At 45.3% G+C, this 23,292-nt stretch overlaps 2 protein-coding genes across 2 annotated transcripts in view; both read left to right on the forward strand.

The window, feature by feature from the left end:
- The first annotated feature begins 1,740 nt into the window (after positions 1 to 1,740).
- Positions 1,741 to 3,363, forward strand: LOC111963745 (uncharacterized). Its single transcript, XM_023987237.2, has one exon. The coding sequence runs from the start codon at positions 1,792 to 1,794 to the stop codon at positions 2,857 to 2,859; it is 1,068 nt and encodes a 355-aa protein (XP_023843005.1). The 5' UTR covers positions 1,741 to 1,791; the 3' UTR covers positions 2,860 to 3,363.
- Positions 3,364 to 11,546: 8,183 nt separating this feature from the next.
- The window catches only part of LOC139027725 (claudin-4-like), a 13,108-nt gene continuing 1,362 nt past the window's right edge, over positions 11,547 to 23,292 (forward strand). Inside the window, exons 1-3 of the mRNA XM_070443503.1 lie at positions 11,547 to 11,829; positions 11,981 to 12,210; positions 20,159 to 20,224. Coding sequence (XP_070299604.1) covers positions 11,547 to 11,829; positions 11,981 to 12,210; positions 20,159 to 20,224 — 579 coding nt within the window. The remainder of the gene's footprint in view (positions 11,830 to 11,980; positions 12,211 to 20,158; positions 20,225 to 23,292) is intronic.

A 23,292-nucleotide genomic window follows, 5' to 3' on the forward strand; every position in this document is an offset into this window, starting at 1 on the left:
AGACATATTGTGTCCATATATTCAGTTAATTTAGACCTGAGAGAAGGTACGTGAGACTCGATGAATGAGAGCATTTTCTGACTGTTTCCTCTCTGATGTTCTATACCAGTATTATACTTCTCTTTATGTTTCTTTAAAATGGATGAATTTAAGTGAAGAGAATTGAATCAGAGGTTGATTGTTTAATCCTGTTAAAGATGTTCAAATAAAAAACATCTGGATGCAAAGTGTTTCCTGGTTGCTGCTGTGCATTTCCTGTTTATGTTCACCACGTTAACCACAAGCCTACAGTCAGTGACTGGGACCTTCTGATTGAAACATATATATACAGTGTAGAATTATTTCAAGCCATCGATGAAACTGTTATCATTAGTCTATTAGTCTATATAGTTAATTTCAGTCCATGAATCCAACCTTAAAATTATTATTTCAAACTTAAGGGTTTTTCAGATGTAGTTTCAATCTAACTGAATGTCACTAGTTCCCTTCAAGTGTGTCTCACACACTACTGACCCACATCTGAAGAATAGGTTGTTCACTGCAAAAGTTAACAATATCTGATATTGCACAAAATCCCCTAAACACTTTTGAAGACTATGAAACTTAATTCAGTTCTGTGCATTTATATGAGAAACACTGGGCTGTGGTAACATAAGATCATAAAGATACTAGTGATGGAAAAATTTTAGCCAGTGTGCAGACGTGCTGCTATTCAAATCAAATTTAATTTGTCACATGTGCCGAATGCAACAGGGTAGACCTTACAACCTTACAACAGCACTCTCATGTATACCTGGACTGGACCTGACCTGGGACCTGATGCAGTGTCAGGTCTCACTCAGCTACATGCCTGCTCGATATGCACCGGACAGCAGCGTCAGAGCATTGGCCATCATCTTCTGGGTACTGGGAATATCCATATTGCGGTGCACCAACTACATCAATAACAAAAAGTCCAGGCCAAAGAAATGATAATCTCCAGAATGATCTTCATCCTGGCTGTAATCCTGGTGCTCGTTCTGTCTCCTGAGTGGTAACGGCTCAGTCACCAGCTGTTGGGCGAGTTTGGGGCCTCACATCTACATCTGTCTGGAGGTCACGCGCCTACTGCCTCCTGGCTTACATGAATGGGTGTTCATAACTGTGCAGCTACCCTGTTCCACCTAGTGAGATTCTGAGTTTCATTTTTTGGGAGCCTGTTGGTTGGGATGAGTCTCCCTACATCCCTAGTGTGTGGATTAGCTGAATATGATTTCTTAAGGTATATCCCCCGTCTGGGGTCAAATGCCTGACGTTCCTATGACCAATCACTTCCATCTTGCATCCACATCCTGGAGACTTCGTTGGGGGAGAGTGGGGTCTCGATCTTTGAGACCAGTGCTGTAATTATCAGCAGAAGTTACTCATTCAGAGTAACAGGACCCGGGTCAAAGTCAAGTTTATCAGTGGAACATTCTTCATCCTGGCTGGATATGTCCACGTAACTGCAGTCACCACTGTCACGCCCTGACCTTAGTTATCGTTTGTTTTCTTATATATTTGGTTAGTCAGGGGCGTGTGACATGGGGATGTATGTGTTTGTCTTGTCTAGGGGTTTTGTATGTTTATGGGTGGTACTAGTCTAGGTGTTGTATGTCTCATGGTTGCCTAGAATTGGTTCTCAATTAGAGGCAGCTGTTTAATCGTTGTCTCTGATTGGGAACCATATTTCATTCTTACAGAAGACCTCAGGAACAAACTTCGGAGTGAACGAATGTGCTGATCGAGACGCAGTCAGGGAGACAGTATTTTATGGGCATGGATATCATGAATATCGTGTTTATCGTGGAAATGGTGGAGGTCGTGGGCATCGCCCTGGGAGTCATAGGATTAATACTGACCATTGTGATCTGTGCTCTCCCCACCTGGATAGTGACAACCTTCATAGCAGATAACTCAGCCAACACAGAGGTGGTCTGGTACGGCCTGTGGATGAGCTGTGTGACCCAAGGCACGGGAAAGACACAGTGTGAAGTGTACAACTACATGGAGTATTGGAAATATGATCTGCAGCCTGCCAGAGCCATGATCCTCACTGCCATCATACTGGGGGTTCTGGGTGTCTTGTTCTTCATGTTCGGAGCCAAGTCCACCAACTGCATCAAAGACAAAACATCTCAGGCCAAGTTGATAATTATCGATGGAATACTTTTCATCCTGGCTGGATTTCTCATCCTCATCCCTGTTTCCTTGCTAGCCAGATCAATCATCAGCGACTCCTCCACGCGGATCAAAGGGAAGACTGAGCTGGGGAACTCGCTATACATCGGCTGGGTGGCGGCCTCCCTGCTCCTGATTGGAGGGGTCACACTGTGCATCACTGTGGGAGTGTTTGGATGGATGATGGGAATCTTCGGATGGATAGTCTCCCTAGTGCCCAGTGCTCTCTCTGTATGGATCCCATTCAGCCATCATCCTGAGCCCCACTATGGGGACATTTGGATGGTTCTGATGACAACCTCCATCTCCTCCATCCTGGGAGCTCTAGGAGTGATGGGGTCCATCTTTGGGACCAGGTGCTGTAACTGCATCAAGAGTAACAGGATCAGGGTCAAGGCCAGGTTYAYCRWTGGAAYATTYTTCATCCTGRCTGGTATMCTGCAGYTCACCACTSTGTTTTTGGTTGWCCATTACTTAAGAACGGATSTCCACCTGCAGCTCTACCCWYWCRTCCTGTTTACCCAACATGACCTGGTTATTTTAGCTGAAGTCTGTAGGTGGTCTGCCTCCATGCTCCTGATAGGAGGGACCATACTCTGCTGCTGCATCTTCAAGAGGAACCAGCCAGACTCAACGACAACTACATCAACCTCCCGCTAACAGCTCTGTCTTCAACAGGTCATAGAGGAGTTTATGTCATATTGTGGTGGGACCATAGTCTGGTGTAGCTGCTGCTGCTACTGCTTTAACAGAGAAACTGTACTTTCTTTAATTGAAAGCAATGGAGAGAATAGAATTGTGATTCTATATGTAATTCTATGATAAAACAACCTCTATCGTTTCTGTTTAATGTTAAAGAGTCGGAAAGGACCAGATATGTGTGAAAGCAACATAGTTATTGTTCCACCTTGTCTTTAACACGTCAAAGAGGAGTTTGTCATATTGTGTTCAAATATTCAGTTAATTTAGACTGGGAGTTCCTGAGGAGACTGCAATGAAGGGACATATTCTCACTGTTTCCTCTCTGATGTTCTATACCAGTATTGATACTTCTCTTTATGCTTCTTTAAAATGGGATGAATTTAAGTAGAACAATTATTGAATCAGTAGTTGATTGTTTAACCCTGTCAAATATGTTCAAATTAAATAATTGTATCTAACGTTTCCTGGTTGCTGTTGTGCATTTCCTGTTTTTGTTCACTACATCACCAACAAGCCCACAGACAGTGACTGGGACTTTCCAACTGAAACATACATATATACAGTTGAAGTCAGAAGTTTACATACACCTTAGCCAAATATATTTCAACTCAGTTTTTCACAATTCCCGACATTTAATCCTTGTAAAAATTCCCTGTTTTAGGTCAGTTAGGATCACCACTTCATTTTAAGAATGTGAAATGTCAGAATAACAGTAGAGAGAATGATTTATTTGTGATAGTGCCTGTGTGTAGCTGGTGTAGAGGAGTCAGGCGCAGGACAGCAGATATGAGTAATAAACGTYGTTTATTCAAAAATCACAAAACACAATCAAACGAGCCCACAATAACGGACCATATCACACATAAACAATCACTCACAAACAACCATGGGGGAACAGAGGGTTAAATAATGAACAAGTAATTGGGGGATTGAAACCAGGTGTGCAAGACAAGGACAAAACAAATGGAAAATGAAAAGTGGATCTGCGATGGCAAGAAGGCCGGTGACGTCGACCGCCGAACGCCGCCCAAACAAGGAGAGGGACCGTACCCCCCCTCCCTTGACACGCGGCTCCAGCAGCGCGCCGACACCGACCTCGGGGACGACCAGGAGGACGAGACGCAGGGCGGTTCGGATGGAGACGGTGGAACTCCCGCAGCAACGAAGGGTCCAAGACGTGCTTCACCGGCACCCAGCATCTCTTCTCCGGACCGTACCCCTCCCACTCCACGAGGTACTGAAGGCCCCTCGCCCGATGCCTCGAGTCCAGGATGGCTCAAACARCAAACGCCGGAGGAACCTCCCATACCTCAGACTCCTGGAGTGGACCAGCCACCACCGGCCTGAGGAGAGACACATGGAAAGAGGGATTAATACGGTAATCTGGGGGAAGCTGTAACCTGTAGCATACCTCGTTCAGTCTCCTCAGGACTTTGAATGGCCCCACAAACCGCGGACCCAGCTTCCGGCAGGGCAGGCAATGGGGCAGGTTTTCAGGTCAAGAGCCAGACCCGGTCCCCCGGTGCGAACACCGGGGCCTCACTGCGGTGGCGGTCGGCGCTCGCCTTCTGCTGCATCACAGCCCTTGCAGGTGCACCTGGGCGGCGTCACAGTTCTTCTCCGATCGCTTAAACCATTCGTCCACCGCAGAAGCCTTGATCTGGCTCTGATGCCAAGGTGCCAGAACCGGCTGATACCCCAGTACGCACTGGAAGGGGGAGAGGTTAGTGGAGGAGTGGCGGAGTGAGTTTTGGGCCATCTCTGCCCAGGGGATGAACGCCACCCACTCCCCCGGCCGGTCCTACCCACATCCTGGTTTACTCTATCCACCTGCCCGTTACTCTCGGGGTGAAAACCTGAGGTGAGGCTGACCGAGATCCCTATCAGAGATAGGTGTCCTCAGGCACCCCGTAGTGCCGGAAGACATGAGTGAACAGGGCCTCCGCAGTCTGTAGGGCCGTAGGGAGACCGGGCAAAGGGAGGAGACGGCAGGACTTAGAAAACCATTCCACAATGACCAGGATCGTGGTGTTGCCCCGTGAGGGAGGAAGTCCACCGACAGGTGCGACCACGGCCATGGTGGAACGGGTAGGGGTTGTACCTTCCCTCTGGGCAGGTGCCTGGGAGCCTTGCACCAGTACTTCCCACTAAGACAGCGTACCATCCGACCGATGCCAGGATGACCAGAGAAGGGTGACGTGTGGGCCCAATAGATCAACCGGTCGCGGACAGCATACGGAACGTACAGACACCCAGCTGGAATCTGGAGAGGAGTGGGCTCTGCACGTAACGCCCGCTCGATGTCTGTGTCCAGCTCCCACACCACCGGTGCCACCAGGCAAGAGGCTGGGAGTATGGGAGTGTGATCCATGGACCGCTATTTTGTGTCATACATCTGGGACAGTGCGTCTGCCTTAGCGTTCTTGGAACCTGGTCGATAGGACAGGGTGAACACAAAACGGGTAAAAAAAAAAAACATGGCCCACCTTGCCTAGCAAGGGTTCAGTCTCCTCGCCGCCCGGATATAGTCCAGATTGCGGTGGTCCGTCCAGATGAGAAAAGGGTGTTTAGCCCCCTCAAGCCAATGTCTCCACGCCTTCAGAGCCTTGACGACAGCCACCAGCTCCCGGTCCCCCACATCATAGTTTTGCTCCGCAGGGCTGAGCTTCTTCGAAAAGAAGGCACAGGGGCGGAGCTTTGGTGGTGTGCCTGAGCGCTGAGAGAGCATGGCTCCAATCCCAGAATCGGACGCGTCCACCGCCAAAGAGGGATCCGGATGAGCCTGCACGGGAGCCGAGGTAAACAGAGCCCTCAGGTGACCAAAAGCCCTGTCCGCCTCAGCCAACCACTGCAGTCGCACCGGTCGCCCCTTCAGCAGTGAGGTAATGGGAGCCGCTACCTGCCAAAGCCCCGGATAAACCTCCGGTCATAGTTGGCAAACCCTAGGAACCGTTGCACTTCCTTTACTGTGGTGGGAGTCGGCCAATTACGCATGGCTGAAATGCGGTTACTCTCCATCTCCACCCCTGACGTGGAAATGCAGTACCCTAGGAAGGAGACGGACTGTTGGAAGAACAGACATTTCTCAGCCTTGACGTACAGGTCATGCGTCAACAGTCAACGAAGCACCAAGCGCACCAGGGACACACGCGCCGCGCATGTAGCGGAGTATATCAGAATGTCGTCGATACACACCACTACACCCTGCAACGTGCAGGTTCCGGAAAATCTTGTCAACAAAGGCCTGGAAGACTGATGGAGCATTCATCAACCCGTATTCATCAACCCGTACGGCATGACGAGGTACTCATAGTGCCCTGAGGTGGTACTAAATGCCGTCTTCCACTCATCCCCCACCCGGATACGCACCAGGTTGTAAGCGCTCCTGAGATCCAATTTTGTGAAGAAGCGCGCCCCGTGCATTGACTCGATCGCACTGGCGATGAGAGGCAGCGGGCAACTGTACCTGACAGTGATCTGATTGATATCCCCCGATAGTCAATACACGGGCGCAGACCTCCATCCTTCTTCACAAGAAAGAAACTCGAGGAGGCAGGTGAAGTGGAGTGCCAAATGTATCCCTGCCCCAGCGATTCGGAGACATATGTTTCCATAGCCGCCGTCTCCTCCTGTGACAAAGGATACACGTGACTCCTGGGAAGTGCTGCGTCTACCAGGAGATTTATCGCACAATCCCCCCGTCGATGGGTTAGTAATTGAGTCGCCCTCTTCTTACAGAAGTCGAGAGCCAAATCAGCATATTCTGAGGGGATGCGCACGGTGGAGACCTGGTCTGGACTTTCCACCGTAGTCGCACCGATGGAAACCCCTACACACCTCTCTGAGCACTTCGTGACCACCCCTKGAGAGCCCTCTGTTGCCACGAAATAGTGGGGTCATGACAGGCCAACCAGGGTAGGCCCAGCACCATGGGAAACGCAGGAGAATCAATAAGGAAGAGACTGATTCTCTCCTTGTGACCCTCCTGCGTAACCATGTCTAGTGTAGCGGTGGCCTCCCTAATCAGCCCTGACCCTAATGGTCGACTATGTGCACAGGGAAGGGCCCATCACAGGAACAAGGGGGATCCTAAACTATGGGCAAATGAACGGTCAATAAAATTCGCTGCGCCTGAATACGAGCGCCTTATGCTGGGAATGCGAGGAAAACTCAGGAAAGTTTATGAACACATACATGTGAGCAACAGGGGCGCTGGGTGAGCCTGGTGCGGGACTCACCTGGGGTGACACGATAGTGCCCTGCCTGCTGCCTCGACTCCCTGAGGAACCCCTCCCCCCCCCCGTACCGACCAGCAGTGTGCCCTTTGCGGCCACAGGGAATGACCCCTCCTCTGGTCGCCCTAAGCGCAGCACCTCCCAGCTCCATGGGCGTCGGAGCGGAGGTGCTGGGGCATGGAACTGACAGGCCCCGATCCGGACATCCGCGGGTAGCCAGCAGATTCTCCAGCCGGATGGACAGGTCCACCAGCTGGTCCACCGTGAGGGTGGTGTCTCGGCAGGCCAACTCCCGACGTGCAGTCTGCGCGAGGACGTCCCGGTAGTGATCGATCAGGGCCCTGTCGTTCCATCCCGCGCTGGTGGCAGGGTCCGGAAGTCCAAAGCAAAACCCTGCACGCTCCTCGTCCCCTGCCTCAGGTGGAACAGACGTTCTCTGCGTAATGGTCCAACGCCACGTCTCCTTTACTCCTTCATACGCCGTTGGACCACTCCAAGGCTTTGCCTGAGAGGCAGGAGACGAGGGCGGACACACTCTCACGTCCCGAAGGAGCCGGGTGGGCGGTTGCCAGGTGAGTTCCAGCTGGAGTAGGAACCCCTGGCATCCGGCAGCCGTCCCATCATACTCCCTCGGGAGCGAGAGCTGAATCCCACTGGGACCGGTTGAGGAGGGGTGGACAGTGGGGCCTGCTGTAGTGGGGCTGGAAGACCTCCTCCTCTCTCCCAAAAATCCATTGTCTGCAGCACGCGATCCATGGCGGTGCCCAGACGTTGCAACATGGTCGCATGCTGCTGGACGCGCTCCTCTATCGCCACAGGGAGGGCGTCTGCTCCTGYTGACTCCATTCGGTAGGTGAGTGATTCTGTGATAGTGCCTGTGTGTAGCTGGTGTAGAGGAGTCAGGCGCAGGACAGCAGATATGAGTAATAAACGTAGTTTACTCAAAAATCACAAAATACAACAATCAAACGAGCCCACAATAACGGACCGTATCACACACAAACAATCACTCACAAACAACCATGGGRGAACAGAGGGTTAAATRATGAACAAGTAATTGGGGGATTGAAACCAGGTGTGCAAGGCAAGGACAAAACAAATGGAAAATAAAAGGTGGATCGGCGATGGCTAGAAGGCCGGTGGCGTCGACCATAGAAACGCCGCCCGAACAAGAAGAGGGACCGATTTTAGCGGAAGTCGTGACATTATTTCAGCTTTAATTTCTTTCATCACATTCCCAGTCAGTCAGAAGTTTACACACACTCAATTAGTGTTTGGTAGCATTGCCTTTAAATTGTTTAACTTGAGTCAAATGTTTAGGTAGCCTTCCACAAGCTTCCTACAATAAGTTGGGTGAATTTTGGCCCATTCCTCCTTACAGAGCTGGTGTAACTGAGTCAGGTTTGTAGGCCTCCTTGCTGGCACAAGTTTTTCAGTTTTGYCTACAAAATTTCTATAGGATTGAGGTCAGGGCTTTGTGATGGCAACTCCAATACCTTGCCACAACATTTGAAGTATGCTTTGGGTCATTGTCCATTTAGAAGACCCATTTGCGACCAAGCTTTAACTTCCTGACTGATGTCTTGAGATGTTGCTTCAATATATCCACATAATTTTCCTACCTCATGAAGCCATCTATTTTGTGAAGTGCACCAGTCCCTCCTGCAGCGAAGTACCCACACAACATGATGCTGCCACCCTGTGCTTCACGTTCAGGATGATGTTCTTCAGCTTGCAAGCCTCCCCCTTTTTCCTCCAAACATAACGATGGTCATTATGGCCAAACACTTCTATGGTCCTTGACTAGTCTCTCAAAGCACTTCATGATGACGGAAGTGAGTGCTACGGGGCGGTAGTCGTTTAGCTCAGTTACCTTAGCTTTCTTGGGAACAGGAACAATGGTGGCCCTCTTGAAGCATGTGGGAACAGCAGACTGGGATAAGGATTGATTGAATATGTCCGTAAACACACCAGCCAGCTGGACTGCGCATGCTCTGAGGACGCGGCTGGGGATGCCGCCTGGGCCGGCAGCCTTACATTTACATTTTACATTTAGTCATTTAGCAGACGCTCTTATCCAGAGCGACTTACAGTAGAGTGCATACATTTTATTATTATAATTATATATATATATATTTTTTTTTTTATTACATACAGACTTTTTTCTTTTTTTTCTTACATACTGAGACAAGGATATCCCTACCGGCCAAACCCTCCCTAACCCGGACGACGCTATGCCAATTGTGCGTCGCCCCACGGACCTCCCGGTTGCGGCCGGCTGCGACAGAGCCTGGGTGCGAACCCAGAGACTCTGGTGGCGCAGCTAGCACTGCGATGCAGTGCCCTAGACCACTGCGCCACCCGGGAGGTCTTGCGAGGAGCCTTGCGAGGGTTAACACGTTTAAATGTTTTACTCACGTTGGCTGCAGTGAAGGAGAGCCCGCAGGTTTTGGTAGCGGCCGTGTCAGTGGCACTGTGTTGTCCTCAAAGCGAGCAAAGAAGTTGTTTAGTTTGTCTTGGAGCAAGACATCGTGGTCCGCAACGGGGCTGGTTTTCTTTTTGTAGTCCATGATTGACTGTAAACCCTGCCACATACCTCGCGGCTTGCGACTCTACTTTGTCTCTATACTGATGCTTAGCTTGTTTGATTGCCTTGCGGAGGGAATAGCTACACTGTTTGTATTTGGTCATGTTTCCGGTCACCTTTCACTGATTAAAAGCAGTGGTTTGCGCTTTCAGTTTTGCACGAATACTGCCATCAATCCACGGTTTCTGGTTGGGGAATGTTTTAATAGACGCTGTGGGTACAACATCACCGATGCACTTGCTAATAAACTCGCTCACCGAATCAGCGTATTCATCAATGTTATTGTCCGACGCTATGCGTAACATATCCCAGTCCACGTGATCGAAGCAATCTTGAAGCGTGGAATCCGATTGGTCGGACCAGCGTTGAACAGACCTTAGCACGGGCGCAAAATTGGGTCAGTGGCAAAATGAGTCGTGGTCAGATTTTCCRAAAGGAGGGCAGGGGAGGGCTTTATATGCATCGCGGAAGTTAGAATAACAATGATCCAGGGTTTTACCAGCCCGGGTTGCGAATTCGATGTGCTGATAAAATTTTGGGAACGTTGTTTTCAGATTAGCCTTGTTAAAATCCACAGCTACAATAAATGCAGCCTCAGGATATGTGGTGTCCAGTTTACATAGATTCAAACAAAGTTTTTTCAGGGCCATCRATGTGTCTGCTTGGGGGGGGATATACACGACTGTGATTATGATCAAAGAGAATTATCTTGGTWGATAATGTGATCGGCATTTGATTGTAAGGAGTTCTAGGTCAGGTGAACAAAAGGACTTGAGTTCCTGTATGTTGTTATGATCACACGTCTCGTTAATCATAAGGCATACACCTCCTCCCTTCTCTCTTACCAGAGAGAWKTTTGTTTCTGTCGGCGCGATGCGTGAAGAATCTAGGTGGCTGTACCGACTCTGATGACGTATCCTGAATGAGCCATGTTTCCGTGAAACAAAGAACTTTACAATCTCTGATGTCTCTCTGGAAGGCAACCCTTACTCTGAGTTTGTCTACCTTGTTGTCAAGAGACTGGACATTGGCGAGTAGTTAACTCGGGAGCGGAGCGCGATGTGCCCGTCTACGGAACCTGACCAGAAGACCGCTCCGTCTGCCCCTTCCGCGGCACCATTGTTTTGGGTCGCCGGCTGGGATCCGATCCATTGTCCTGGGTGGTTGACCAAACAGAGGATCTGCTTCGGGAAAGTTGTATTCCTGGTCGTAATGTTGGTGAGTTGAAGTTGCTCTTATATCAAATAGTTCCTCCCGACTGTACGTAATAAAACTTAATATTTCCTGGTGTAACAATGTAAGAAATAACACATAAAAAAACGAAATACTGCATAGTTTCCTAGGAACGCGAAGCGAGGCGGCCATCTCCGTCAGCGCCGGAGTGTATTAGGTTAGGATTGGGTTGAGGGAAGACTAAAACAGGTTTAATTACGTCTTTAGCCCAACTCAGATTGGGAAGCTTCCATTTTCATCAATTTCCTATATTTTTTCGATAGTTATTATATTATAATTATCCCTATTTGGTAATTATTGGTTTATTCTAGGTTGGATCTCAACATTCCATATTGTTACACAATGCTGTTTGATGAGTTTGAAACTGAGTAGAGTTTTTCACCCATTTGGGTCACAACCACATAAAGCCCCACATACRTGTTAATAGGATGTCTGTTTCCATGACAACATATTTAAGTGACATCACAGCATCGAGTAGTTATAGAGGTCTTCTGAGTGGATCAGCTCTCCATTCTTACAGAAGACCTCAGGAACAAACTTCGGAGTGAACGAATGTGCTGATCGAGACGCAGTCAGGGAGACAGTATTTTATGGGCATGGATATAATGGATATCGGGTTAACCGAGGAGATGGTGGAGGTCGTGGGCATCGCCCTGGGAGTCATAGGATTAATACTGACCATTGTGATCTGTGCTCTCCCCACCTGGATAGAGACAACCTTCTTAGCAGCTAACTTTACCAACACAGAGATGGTCTTGTACGGCCTGTGGATGAGCTGTGTGACACAAAGCACAGGACAGACACAGTGTGAGAAGTACAACTCCATGGGGTATTGGCCCCACTTTCTGCAGCCTGCCAGAGCCATGATTTACATTTACATTTAAGTCATTTAGCAGACGCTCTTATCCAGAGCGACTTACAAATTGGAAAGTTCATACATATTCATCCTGGTCCCCCCGTGGGGAATGAACCCACAACCCTGGCGTTGCAAGCGCCATGCTCTACCAACTGAGCCACACGGGACCTGCCATCATCCTGGTGGTTCTGGGGGTCATGGTCTCCATGGTCGGAGCCAAGAGCACCAACTGCATCAAAGACAAAACATCTCAGGCCAAGTTGATAATTATTGCTGGAATACTTTTCATCCTGGCTGGATTTCTCATCCTCATCCCTGTTTCCTTGGTAGCCAGATCAATTATCAGCGACTCCTCCACGCAGATCGAAGGGAAGCCTGAGCTGGGGGACTCACTGTACATCAGCGTTGGAACACAACAATATTATGGGGAATGGGAGTGAGAGGGCTACTACCACAGTGTTGGAAAGGGGTCACAGCAGTGATTGAATAAGGGTATGAGGCATGCGTTGAGGTGTTCAGAGGAATGACTTCAGTGCAGGACAGGACTTGTCTGGGAAGACAAAAAAACAATACACAACACACTACACAGTTAGACCAAACAGCTAAGAATGAGTTAGTCCAAGCAAGGAGTAAAACCATTGATGTGTAATAATGTAATTATGTTTGTGTATGTGATTGACTCTACATAGAGTAATGAGAGAAAATGGATATGGGTACTCACAGAGCTTGGAGAGGAAACTTTCAATGTGCCAGTGGATGAGCGGGCACATGAGATGTTGCTTMATTTCCTGTCAGGACAGAGTTGACAATGGTAGTAGAGTTGACTGGTCATCACCTCTTAAATCAGGGAACAGGAGGGGACTTTTCTGGAAAAACAAATAGCAGATACATTCCATTACAGCTGCAATATCGTAGGTTTGAACAAGTTTCTCCGTGAAGTTAAACACAGAGTTGGCATCTCACCCATTTGACACATCAAAGTAGCCCGAGAAACGTTCCTGAATAACGCCCTGATCATCCACATTAGAGGTCGACCGATTATGATTTTTCAATTCCGATACCGATTATAAGAGGACCAAAAAAAAACGATACACATTAATCACCCAATTTTTATATATATTTGTAATAATGAGAATTACAACAATACTGAATGAACACTTATTTTAACTTAATAAATCTATTTAGTCTCAAATATATAATGAAACATGTTCAATTTGGTTTAAATAATGCAAAAACACAGTGTTGGAGAAGAAAGCAAAAGTGCAATATGTGCCATGTAAAAAAGCTAATGTCTAAATTCCTTGCTCAGAACATGAGAACATATGAAAGCTGGTGGTTCCTTTTAACATGAGTCTTCTATATTCCCAGTTAAGACTTCTCACGAGTCACCATCCCGGATCCGGGAGCACCCCCCACAGTAAAAAAGCTGACTAGCATAGCCTAGCATAGCGTCACAAGTAAATATAAGCATCTAAATATCATTAAATCACAAGTCCAAGACACCAGATGAAAGATACAGATCTTGTGAATCCAGCCATCATTTCTGATTTTTAAAATGTTTTACAGGGAAGACACAATATGTAAATCTATTAGCTAACCACGTTAGCAAAAGACACCACTTTTTTTACTCCACCACTTTTTTACTCCATCAGTAGCTATCACTAATTCGACTAAATAAAGATATATATAGCCACTAACCAAGAAACAACTTCATAAGATGACAGTCTGATAACATATTTATGGTATAGCATATTTTTTTTTAGAAAAATGTGCATATTTCAGGTATAAATCACAGTTCTACATTGCAGCTGCAATCTGAAATAGCGTTGGAAGCAGCCGGAATAATTACAGAGACCGACGTCAATTACCAAAATACTCATCCTAAAACATTTCTGAAAAATACACAGCATACAGCAATTGAAAGACACAGATCTTGTGAATCCAGACAATATTTCAGATTTTCTAAGTGTTTTACAGCGAAAACACAATATATCGTTATATTAGCATACCACATGAGCTAACATCACCCCAGCATTGATTCAAGGCAAAAAGAGCGATATCGTTATCGCCACCAAAATATATTAATTTTTTCACTAACCTTCTCAGAATTCTTCAGATGACAGTCCTGTAACATCATATTACACAATGCATATAGAGTTTGTTCGAAAATGTGCATATTTARCATCACAAATCGTGGTTATGCAATGTAATCTGTCAAAACATGGCATGCATTCTGGCCGGCGCCATCTTGGAAAGGCACCTAAGTTTACGATTATTTATCGATTAGATTGACTAAAAAAATACAGGTTGGACAGCTAATGAAAGATGCATTGGTTATTAATGCAACCGCTGATTTAGATTTTTTAAATTAACGTTACTAGACATACAGTGTGCGTTACAGCCAGACTAGTGCCGCAACAATGGCCGACAACTGCGTTTACATTTTTCCACATAAATACGGAATAAAATCATAAATAGCTCTTACTTTTGGACGAGCTTCCATCAGTATCTTGGGCAATGTGTCCTTTGTCCAAAAGAATCGTTGCTTTGTTGTAAAACRTCTTCAACTTCGGAACTAGCAGCTAACAATAGCCATGTCGCACAGACATGCCCAAATGGCCAAAGTTCAATACTAAGGAAATACCGAAAATAGCAATATACTCGCATAAACTGATATAACTCGGTTTAAAATAACTTCGTTATGATGTTTCTAACACCTATATCGAATTAAAYTACAGACGGACATATCTAAGGCCGATAACTGAGCRTTTCAAAATGCTATCCKGAGGTCTTGCGTTGCGTAATGGCGGAAGTCGAAAAGAAAGCGCACCTCGTTCCTTGGGGCTTTATAAGCTCTGACAAATACGTAGAGACTCCATTCCACTTCTCATTGGTTACTGACATCCARGGGAAGGCGGGTGCAGTTCATTTCAACCCATAGGGCACATACAGACCTTTAAACTGATCCGAGATCAGAGCCTAGTTTTCAGACCTTCGCATGTCCTGTCATGATTTTCGCTGTAGAAAGAGTTCTGGTTCACCCACAGACATAATTCAAACGGTTTTAGAAACTAGAGATTGTTTTCTATCCAATAGTAATAATAATATGCATATTGTACGAGCAAGAATTGAGTACGAGGCAGTTTAATTTGGAGACGCAAAATGTCCAAGTTGAAACAGCACCCCCTGTATTCTCAAAAGGTTAAGAAGTTTTAAGTTGTAGCTATTATAGGAATTGTAGGACTATTTCTCTCTATACATTTACATTTCATATACCATTGACTATTGGATGTTCTTATAGGCACTATAGTATTGCCAGCCTAATTTCGGGAGTTGATATGCTTGAAGTCATAAACAACGCTGTGAAGCAAGCATTGCGAAGAGCTGCTGGCAAACGCAGGAAAGTGCTGTTTGAAAGAATGTTTACGAGCCTGCTGCTGCCTACCACCGCTCAGTCGGACTGCTCTATCAAATATCAAATCATAGACTTCACTATGATATAATAAACACACAGAAATACGAGCCTTTGGTCATAAATATGGTCAAATCCGGAAACTATAATTTCGAAAACAAAACCTTTATTCTTTCAGTGAAATATGGAACCGTTACGTATTTTATCTAACGGGTTGTCACGATCGTCTTGAGGTGAAAGAGTGGACCAAGGCGCAGAGTGATATAAATACATCTTCTCTTTTTTAATGAAGAAGAAACAAACACGAACACTAATACAAAACTAAACAAAAACAACAAACGACCGTGAAGCTATACAAACTACGTGCACACATGCAACATAGACATAGACAATTACCCACAACCTGTCTAATGCCTATGGCTGCCTTAAATATGGCTCCCAATCAGAGACAACGATAGACAGCTGTCTCTGATTGAGAACCACTCAGGCAACCATAGACATACCTAAACACCTACACTGAACACAACCCCATAAACTCTACCAAAACCCTCGACTAAACTCTTTACAAACACCCTCGACTAGACAAAAACACACAAACATCCCCCATGTCACACCCTGACCTAACTAAAATAATAAAGAAAACAAAGATAACTAAGGCCAGGGCGTGACACGGGTGGCATCCATAAGTCTAAATATTGCTGTTACATTGCACAACCTTCAATGTTATGTCATAATTATGTCAAATTCTTGCAAATTAATTACGGTCTTTGTTAGGAAGAAATGGTCTTCACACAATTCGCAACGAGCCAGGTGGCCCAAACTGCTGCATATACCCTGACTCTGCTTGCACAGAACGCAAGAGAAGTGACACAATTTCCATAGTTAATATTGTCTGCTAACATGAACTTATTTTAACTAAATATGCAGGTTTAAAAATATATACTTGTGTATTGATTTTAAGAAAGGCATTGATGTTTATGGTTAGGTACATTGGTGCAACGCTAATGCGCTTGTTAAATCATCACCAGTTTGGCGAAGTAGGCTGTGATACGATGATAAATTAACAGGCACCGCATTGATTATTTGCAACGCAGGACAAAGGCTAGTTAAACTTGTAATATCATCAACCATGTGTAGTTAACTAGTGATTATGTTTGTTATAGGATAAGTTTAATGCTTGCTAGCAACTTACCGTGGCTCCTTGCTGCACTCGCGTAACAGGTGGTCAGCCTGCCACGCAGTTGTGGAGTGCAATGTAATCGGCCATAATCGACGTCCAAAAATGCTGATTACTGATTGTTATGAAAACTTGAAATCGGACCTAATTACTCGGCCAWGACGATTAATCGGTCAACCTCTACTCCACATACCTGACGATAACTGACAACTGCCAGCAGACTGGTGGCACCATAGGTCCCAGAGCAGGGGGGCAATTTTTCGCCTCTGGGGCCCGGAGTTTTTCATTATCTGTTAACCTAACCAGGAAAACTCTGGACCCTATAAGGTATAACAGTGATTAATCAGTTATGATGCTATGATGGGACCAGTTTTTCCTAAATCAGGTCACATAGTTTTAAAAAACTGAGAGAAAAACTCCTGACCCTAGGGGGGGATGAAAACCCTGTCAAACTGCAGCAACCTTATACTTGTTCATATGAATTATATTTACACTAGATTAGGGGGGGGGATTTCCTCTGCCCAGACACACAGACAACAACTGATAGACAATAGAACTCACAGGGCTGAGCTTTATGAATGTTTGCATCATGCAGTTCTATGCAACTGTAGGCCTTATAAAAATCTACTCACATCTGTCATCACTATTATGTTGATGGACTAATTCCAGTTAATACTTTTTGGATTGAAAACGTATTGGCAGCCTAGCCAGCCCAGTTTTGAATATAAACCAAATTTGATCACATTCACGTTTTCTCCTGACACACAAATGGACTATAAATAAATAACATTACCAATTAGTTACCCTGACCAAATGGACAGTGCACATAGACTGTATGCATCTGCTCTTATTAGTAGCCTACAGTTGATCAGACTGAAAAATGGTCTCGTTTTCATCCCATACAGCAGATTTCTAATGTTTAGGTGAACCTAGACTGCTGCAACATTTATATCATCAGCTTTTGATTGTCTCTGTCCGGAGTGATTGTGTTTTACTCTTTGCAAAATAAATTCCAGGGGAAAGTAAAAAGCCTACTTGAGCACACGCGAAAAAATGCTCTGCGTCAACCTCTCTCTGTAATATTTTAATGGATGTTGCGATGGAAGATATCAAATCATTCCGAATTGATTTCTACATCCCAGAAAAGACAGTCGAAAGTTCGATAAGCTCAGCAAGTAAAATATTGTTGTTACGTGCAATTACCTCTGCGAGCTCATTGTAGTTTCCCTTGTCGGCGGAACATTCCCTCTCGTAGTGTCATCTAAAAGAAACATTCTTTCAGGCCCAAAAACACAGTGGTGTTGATAAGCTGCTTGAGAACATCCCTGTTTCTCCTAACTTTCTCGCTGTGTCGCGCAGTCTGAATACACAGACCTTTGTCTTGATCGATGCAGCTTTTTCTCAGAAGCTTGAGCCTGATGTGGGCATTTATATGCTGCCTGCTGAACGATCCATGTTCTTCGGGTCACTGTACCCACCTTTCGACCAGAGTTGGCCATTCTACCATTCTGGTGGAGAAAACTGCACACTTGTGCTAGTAGCTAGCTAGCTACTGAAGTTAACAAGGCAAATTTTAATAAATTGCACAAACTGGACACAAAAATAAAGTTCTAAAACCAAGAAAAATATKTATAATATACGTCCTCTCTCCTGTAAATTGAAAAAAATAATTTGAATTGAATATCAAAAGTTTTGATTGGATTGATTAATTCCTCCGGAATTCCTCCGGAAGTGGTCATAATTACCATTTATGTCTATGGAAGGGGGTGAGGCCTACGAGCCTCCTAGGTTTTGTATTGAAGTCAATGTAGCCAGAGGAGGATGGAAGCTAGCTGTCCTCCGGCTACACCATGGTGCTACCCCAGACAGAGCAGTTGAAGTTACTGTAGACCTTCAATGCAAAAGTGTATTTTAACAAATGATTTGGTGACATATGAATATATATTAAACAGTTTTATCTAAAAAGGATAACTTTGTTAATGTTTCACTATTCTATTTTCATGACATTTCACTGAGGAGGATGGTCCTCCCCTTCCTAATCTGAGGAGCCTCCATTGTGTTCAATGTTAGAATATTGTAAGGGACCAGACAGTTGTGAAAGAAACATAGTTATTGTTCCACCTTGTCTTTAACACGTCAAAGAGGAGTTTATGACATATTGTGATCAAATATTCAGTTAATTTAGACTGGGAGGAGAAATTCCTGAAGAGACTGCAATGAAGGGACATATTCTGACTGTTTCCTCTCTGATGTTCTATACCAGTACTGATACTTCTCTTTATGCTTCTTTAAAATGGGATGAATTTAAGAAGAGAAAGAATTGAATCAGTAGTTGATTGTTTAATCCTGTTAAATATGTTCAAATAAAAAACGTATCTGGATGCAAAGTGTTTCCTGGTTGCTGCTGTGCATTTCCTGTTTATGTTHACCACGTTAACCACAAGCCTACAGTCAGTGACTGGGATCTTCTGACTGAAACATATATCATAGTGTATAATTATTTCAACTATGTGTAAGGGCTGTTGCTCTCCTCATCCTCGGACGAGGAGAGGAGAGAAGGATCATCAGACCAAAATGCAGCATTCGGGAAGTAAGCATCTTTTTTTGACTAATGACGATTGGCAACACGAAAACAAAACACTTTCAAATATACAAAACAAGAAAACGACGTTGACGAAACCTGAACATAAACTTACATAACTAAACGTAAACTCACGGACAGGAAACAGACGACATCAAAATAAACGAAACAGCCAACAGTCCCGTATGGTACATACATACAGACGACACAGGAGACAATCACCCACAAACAAACAGTGAGAACACCTACCTAAATATGACTCTTAATTAGAGGAGAACGCAAAACACCTGCCTCTAATTAAGAGCCATACCAGGCAACCAAAACCAACATAGAAACAGATACATAGACTGCCCACCCAAAACCCACGCCCTGACCATAAACACATACAAAAACAACATAAAACAGGTCAGGACCGTTTACCACTATGTTTTATGAAACTGTTAATCATTAGTCTATTTAGTCTATTGTATAGTTAATTTCAGTCCATGGATCGTACCTTAAATTATTTATTTCACACTGAAGGGTTTTTCAGCATGATAGGTTTCAATCTAGTTGAATGTCACTAGTATCTCCGTTAAGTGTGTGTCAACCACATACCGCCCCACATCTGACGAATAAGTTGTTTCCTTTCGCAGAGTTAGCATAAGGCAATATTGCACAAGATCCCCTGAAACCTTTTGAAGACTATGAAGCTTAATTCAGTTCTGTGGCGTTTATATTGAGAAACACTGGGCTGTGTATAACATAAGATCATATAAGATACTAGTGATGAATTGAATTGAGCTGAGTGTGCAGACTGGCTAGCTTCAAATCAATTAAAATTTAATTTGTCACATGTGCCGAATACAACAGTGTAGTAGACCTTACAACATTATCATCTTCATGTAACCTGGGACCTGACAGTGAGACCTGATGCAGTGCAAGTCTACAACTCCATGCTGGCCTTACCTCAGAACCTGCAGGCCGACCGAGCCATGACCATCATCGCCATCATCTTCTGGGTTCTGGGAGTTCTCCATAGTCAGGGCCAAGTGCACCAATACATCAATAACAAAAAGTCAAGGCCAAAGTAATGATCATCTCCAGAATGATCTTCATCCTGGCTGTAATCCTGGTGCTCGTTGCTGTCTCCTGGACGGCCAGCACCATTTGGGGGAGTTGGGGGCCTCGCTCTACATCTGCTGGGAGGCAGCGGCCCTGCTCCTGGTTATGGGGGTCATACTGTGCAGCTCCTGCCACCTAGTGAGATTGAGTAATGTTTTTGGGAGCCTTGGATGGGATAGTCTCCCTAGTGCCTGTGTGTCTGGATAGTAGTTTCTTATGGACCCTCCAGTTGGTCAAATGGGCTCTGAAGAAGAATCACTCCATCTCCTCCATCCTGGGTTACTCTAGGAGAGATGGGGTCCATCTTTTGGGGCCCAAGTTTTGACTCTGCGCATGAAGAGTAACAGGACCCGGGTCAAAGTCAAGTTTATCAGTGAACATTCTTTATCCTGGCTGGTATCCTCCAGCTCACCACTCTTTCTTGGTACATGATTCAGAATATCCCATACCTGCTGGAATCATTTTGGTGTTTTTGGGTTCCTGGGCTGAATTCAATAGGTGGCATGACTCCATGCTCTGACAAGAGGGACCAAACTCTGCTGCTGCATCTTCAAGAGGAACAGCCAGACTCAACGATCGACTCAATCAACCTCCCCGCTAACAGCTGCAAAAGGTCATAGAGGAGTTTATGTCATGTTGTGGTGGGCCATAGTCCTTACTCAGCTGCTGCTGCTACTACTTTCAGAGAGACATTCCATTTAACAAATCTTAAAAACTAAAAAACTAAACATGGTTGTGTTCGCCTTAGCATCTCACTGGAATAAAAGACCTCCTCCATTACTGCCATTATTGAAGAGATCGTGATACCTCACATCTTAAAATAGGGCTACTTATTGTTAGATCTCATGTCCAAGGCAGTTATAGTCAATGTCTAATCACTGATCATAATCTTGATGCGATTGGCCTGACTGAAAACATGGCTTAAGCCTGATGAATTTACTGTGTTAATGAGGCCTCACCTCCTGGTTACACTAGTGACCATATCCCCCGTGCATCCGCAAAGGCGGAGGTGTTGCTAACATTTTACGATAGCAAATTTCAATTTACAAAAAAAAAAAAAGACGTTTTCGTCTTTTGAGCTTCTAGTCATGAAATCTATGCAGCCTACTCAATCACTTTTTATAGCTACTTTTACAGGCCTCCTTGGCCATATACAGCATTCCTCACTGGAGTCCCTGAATTCCTATGGGACCTTGTAGTCATAGCAGATAATATTCAAATTTTTGGTGACTTTAATATTCACATGGGAGGCTTTCGGAGCCATCATCGACTCAGTGGGTTTTGTCCAACATGTCTCTGGAAATACTCACTGCCACAGTCATACTCTGGACCTAGTTTTGTCCAATGGAATAAATGTTGTGGACCTTAATGTTTTTCCTCATAATCCTGGACTATTGGACACCATTTTATTACGTTTGCAATCGCAACAAATAATCTGCTCAGACTCCAACCAAGGAGCATCAAAAGTCGTGCTATAAATTCTCAGACAACCCAAAGATTCCTTGATGCCCTTCCAGATCCCTCTGCCTACCCAAGGACGTCAGAGGACAAAAATCAGTTTACCACCTAACTGAGGAACTCAATTTAGTCTTGCGCAATACCCTAGATGCAGCTACACCCCTAAAAATGAAAAACATTTGTCATAAGAAACTAGTTCCCTGGTATAACAGAAAATACCTGAGCTCTGAAGCAAGGCTTCCAGAAAATTGGAACGAAAATGGCGCCACACCAAACTGGAAGTCTTCCGACTAGCTTGAAAACACAGTATTGTGGCAGTATCGAAGAGCCTCACTGCTGCTCGATCTCGCTATTTTTCCAACCTAATTGAGAAAAATAAGAACAATCCGAGATTTATTTTTGATACTGTCGCAAAGCTAACTAAAAAGCAGCATTCCAAAGAGAGGATGGCTTTCACTTCAGCAGTAATAAATTATGAAATTCTTTGAGAAAAAGATCATGATCATAAGAAGCAAATTATGGACTCCTGCTTTAATGCGGCGTATTCCTCCAAAGCTCAGTTGTCCTGAGTCTGCACAACTCTGCCAGGACCTGGCCTCCCGGGTGGCGCAGTGGTCTAGGCACTGCATCGCAGTGCTAGCTACGCCACCAGAGTCTCTGGGTTCGCGCCCAGGCTCTGTCGCAGCCGGCCGCGACCGGAGGCCGTGGGGGCGACGCACAATTGGCTTAGCGTCGTCCGGGTTAGGGAGGGTTTGGCCGGTAGGGATATCCTTGTCTCATCGCGCTCCAGCGACTCCTGTGGCGGGCCGGGCGCAGTGCGCGCTAGCCGAGGGGGCGGGTGCACGGTGTTCCTCCGACACATTGGTGCGGCTGGCTTCCGGGTTGGGATGCGCGCCTGTGTTAAGAAGCAGTACGGCTAGGTTTGGGTTGTGCTTCGGAGGACGCATGGCTTTCGACTTCGTCTCTCCCGAGCCCGTACGGGAGTTGTTAGCGCATGAGACAAGATAGTAATTACTAGCGATTGGACACCAACGAAAAATTGGGGAAAAGTGGATAAAAATAAATAAATACAAATCTGCCAGGCACCTAGGAATCAAGGGAGACACTCAAGTGTTGATTTACTATATCTCTTAGACACAATGATGAAATAATCATGGCCCTCTAGAACCTTCAAGCCTGCATAATGACCCTATTCCAAACTAAACTACTGAAAGAGCTGCTTCTGTTGCTTGCCCTCCTATGTTGAACATAATAACGTCTCTTCTATCCACGGATGTGCCTACAAACTCACTAAACAGTGGCCAGTAATAAAGCCTCTATTGAAAAAGCCAAACCTTGACCAGAAAATATTAATAAACTATCGGCCCTAGTATCGAATCTTCCATTCCTCTCAAAAAAATTGCGAAAAAGCTGTTGCGCAGCAACTCACTGCCTCCTGAAGACAACAATGATACGAAAGTGCTTCAGTGCTTGGTTTTCAGACCCCTCATAGCACTGAGACTCACTTGTGAAGGTGGTAAATTACCCTTTTAATGGTGTCAGACCGAGGCTCTGCATTCTATCCTCGTGCTCCTAGACCTTAGTGCTGCTTTGATACCATCGATCCACCACATTCTTTTTGGAGAGATTGAAACTCCAAATTTGGGTCTACACGGGACAAAGTTCTGGCCTGGTATTACATCTTAGCTTGTCGGAAAAGATATCAGTTTGTCTTCTGTGATTTGGTTTGTCCTCTGACAAATCAACTG

The sequence above is a fragment of the Salvelinus sp. IW2-2015 genome, linkage group LG5 (genome assembly GCF_002910315.2).
Source record: "Salvelinus sp. IW2-2015 linkage group LG5, ASM291031v2, whole genome shotgun sequence".
In the NCBI taxonomy this organism is placed as follows: domain Eukaryota; kingdom Metazoa; phylum Chordata; class Actinopteri; order Salmoniformes; family Salmonidae; genus Salvelinus; species Salvelinus sp. IW2-2015.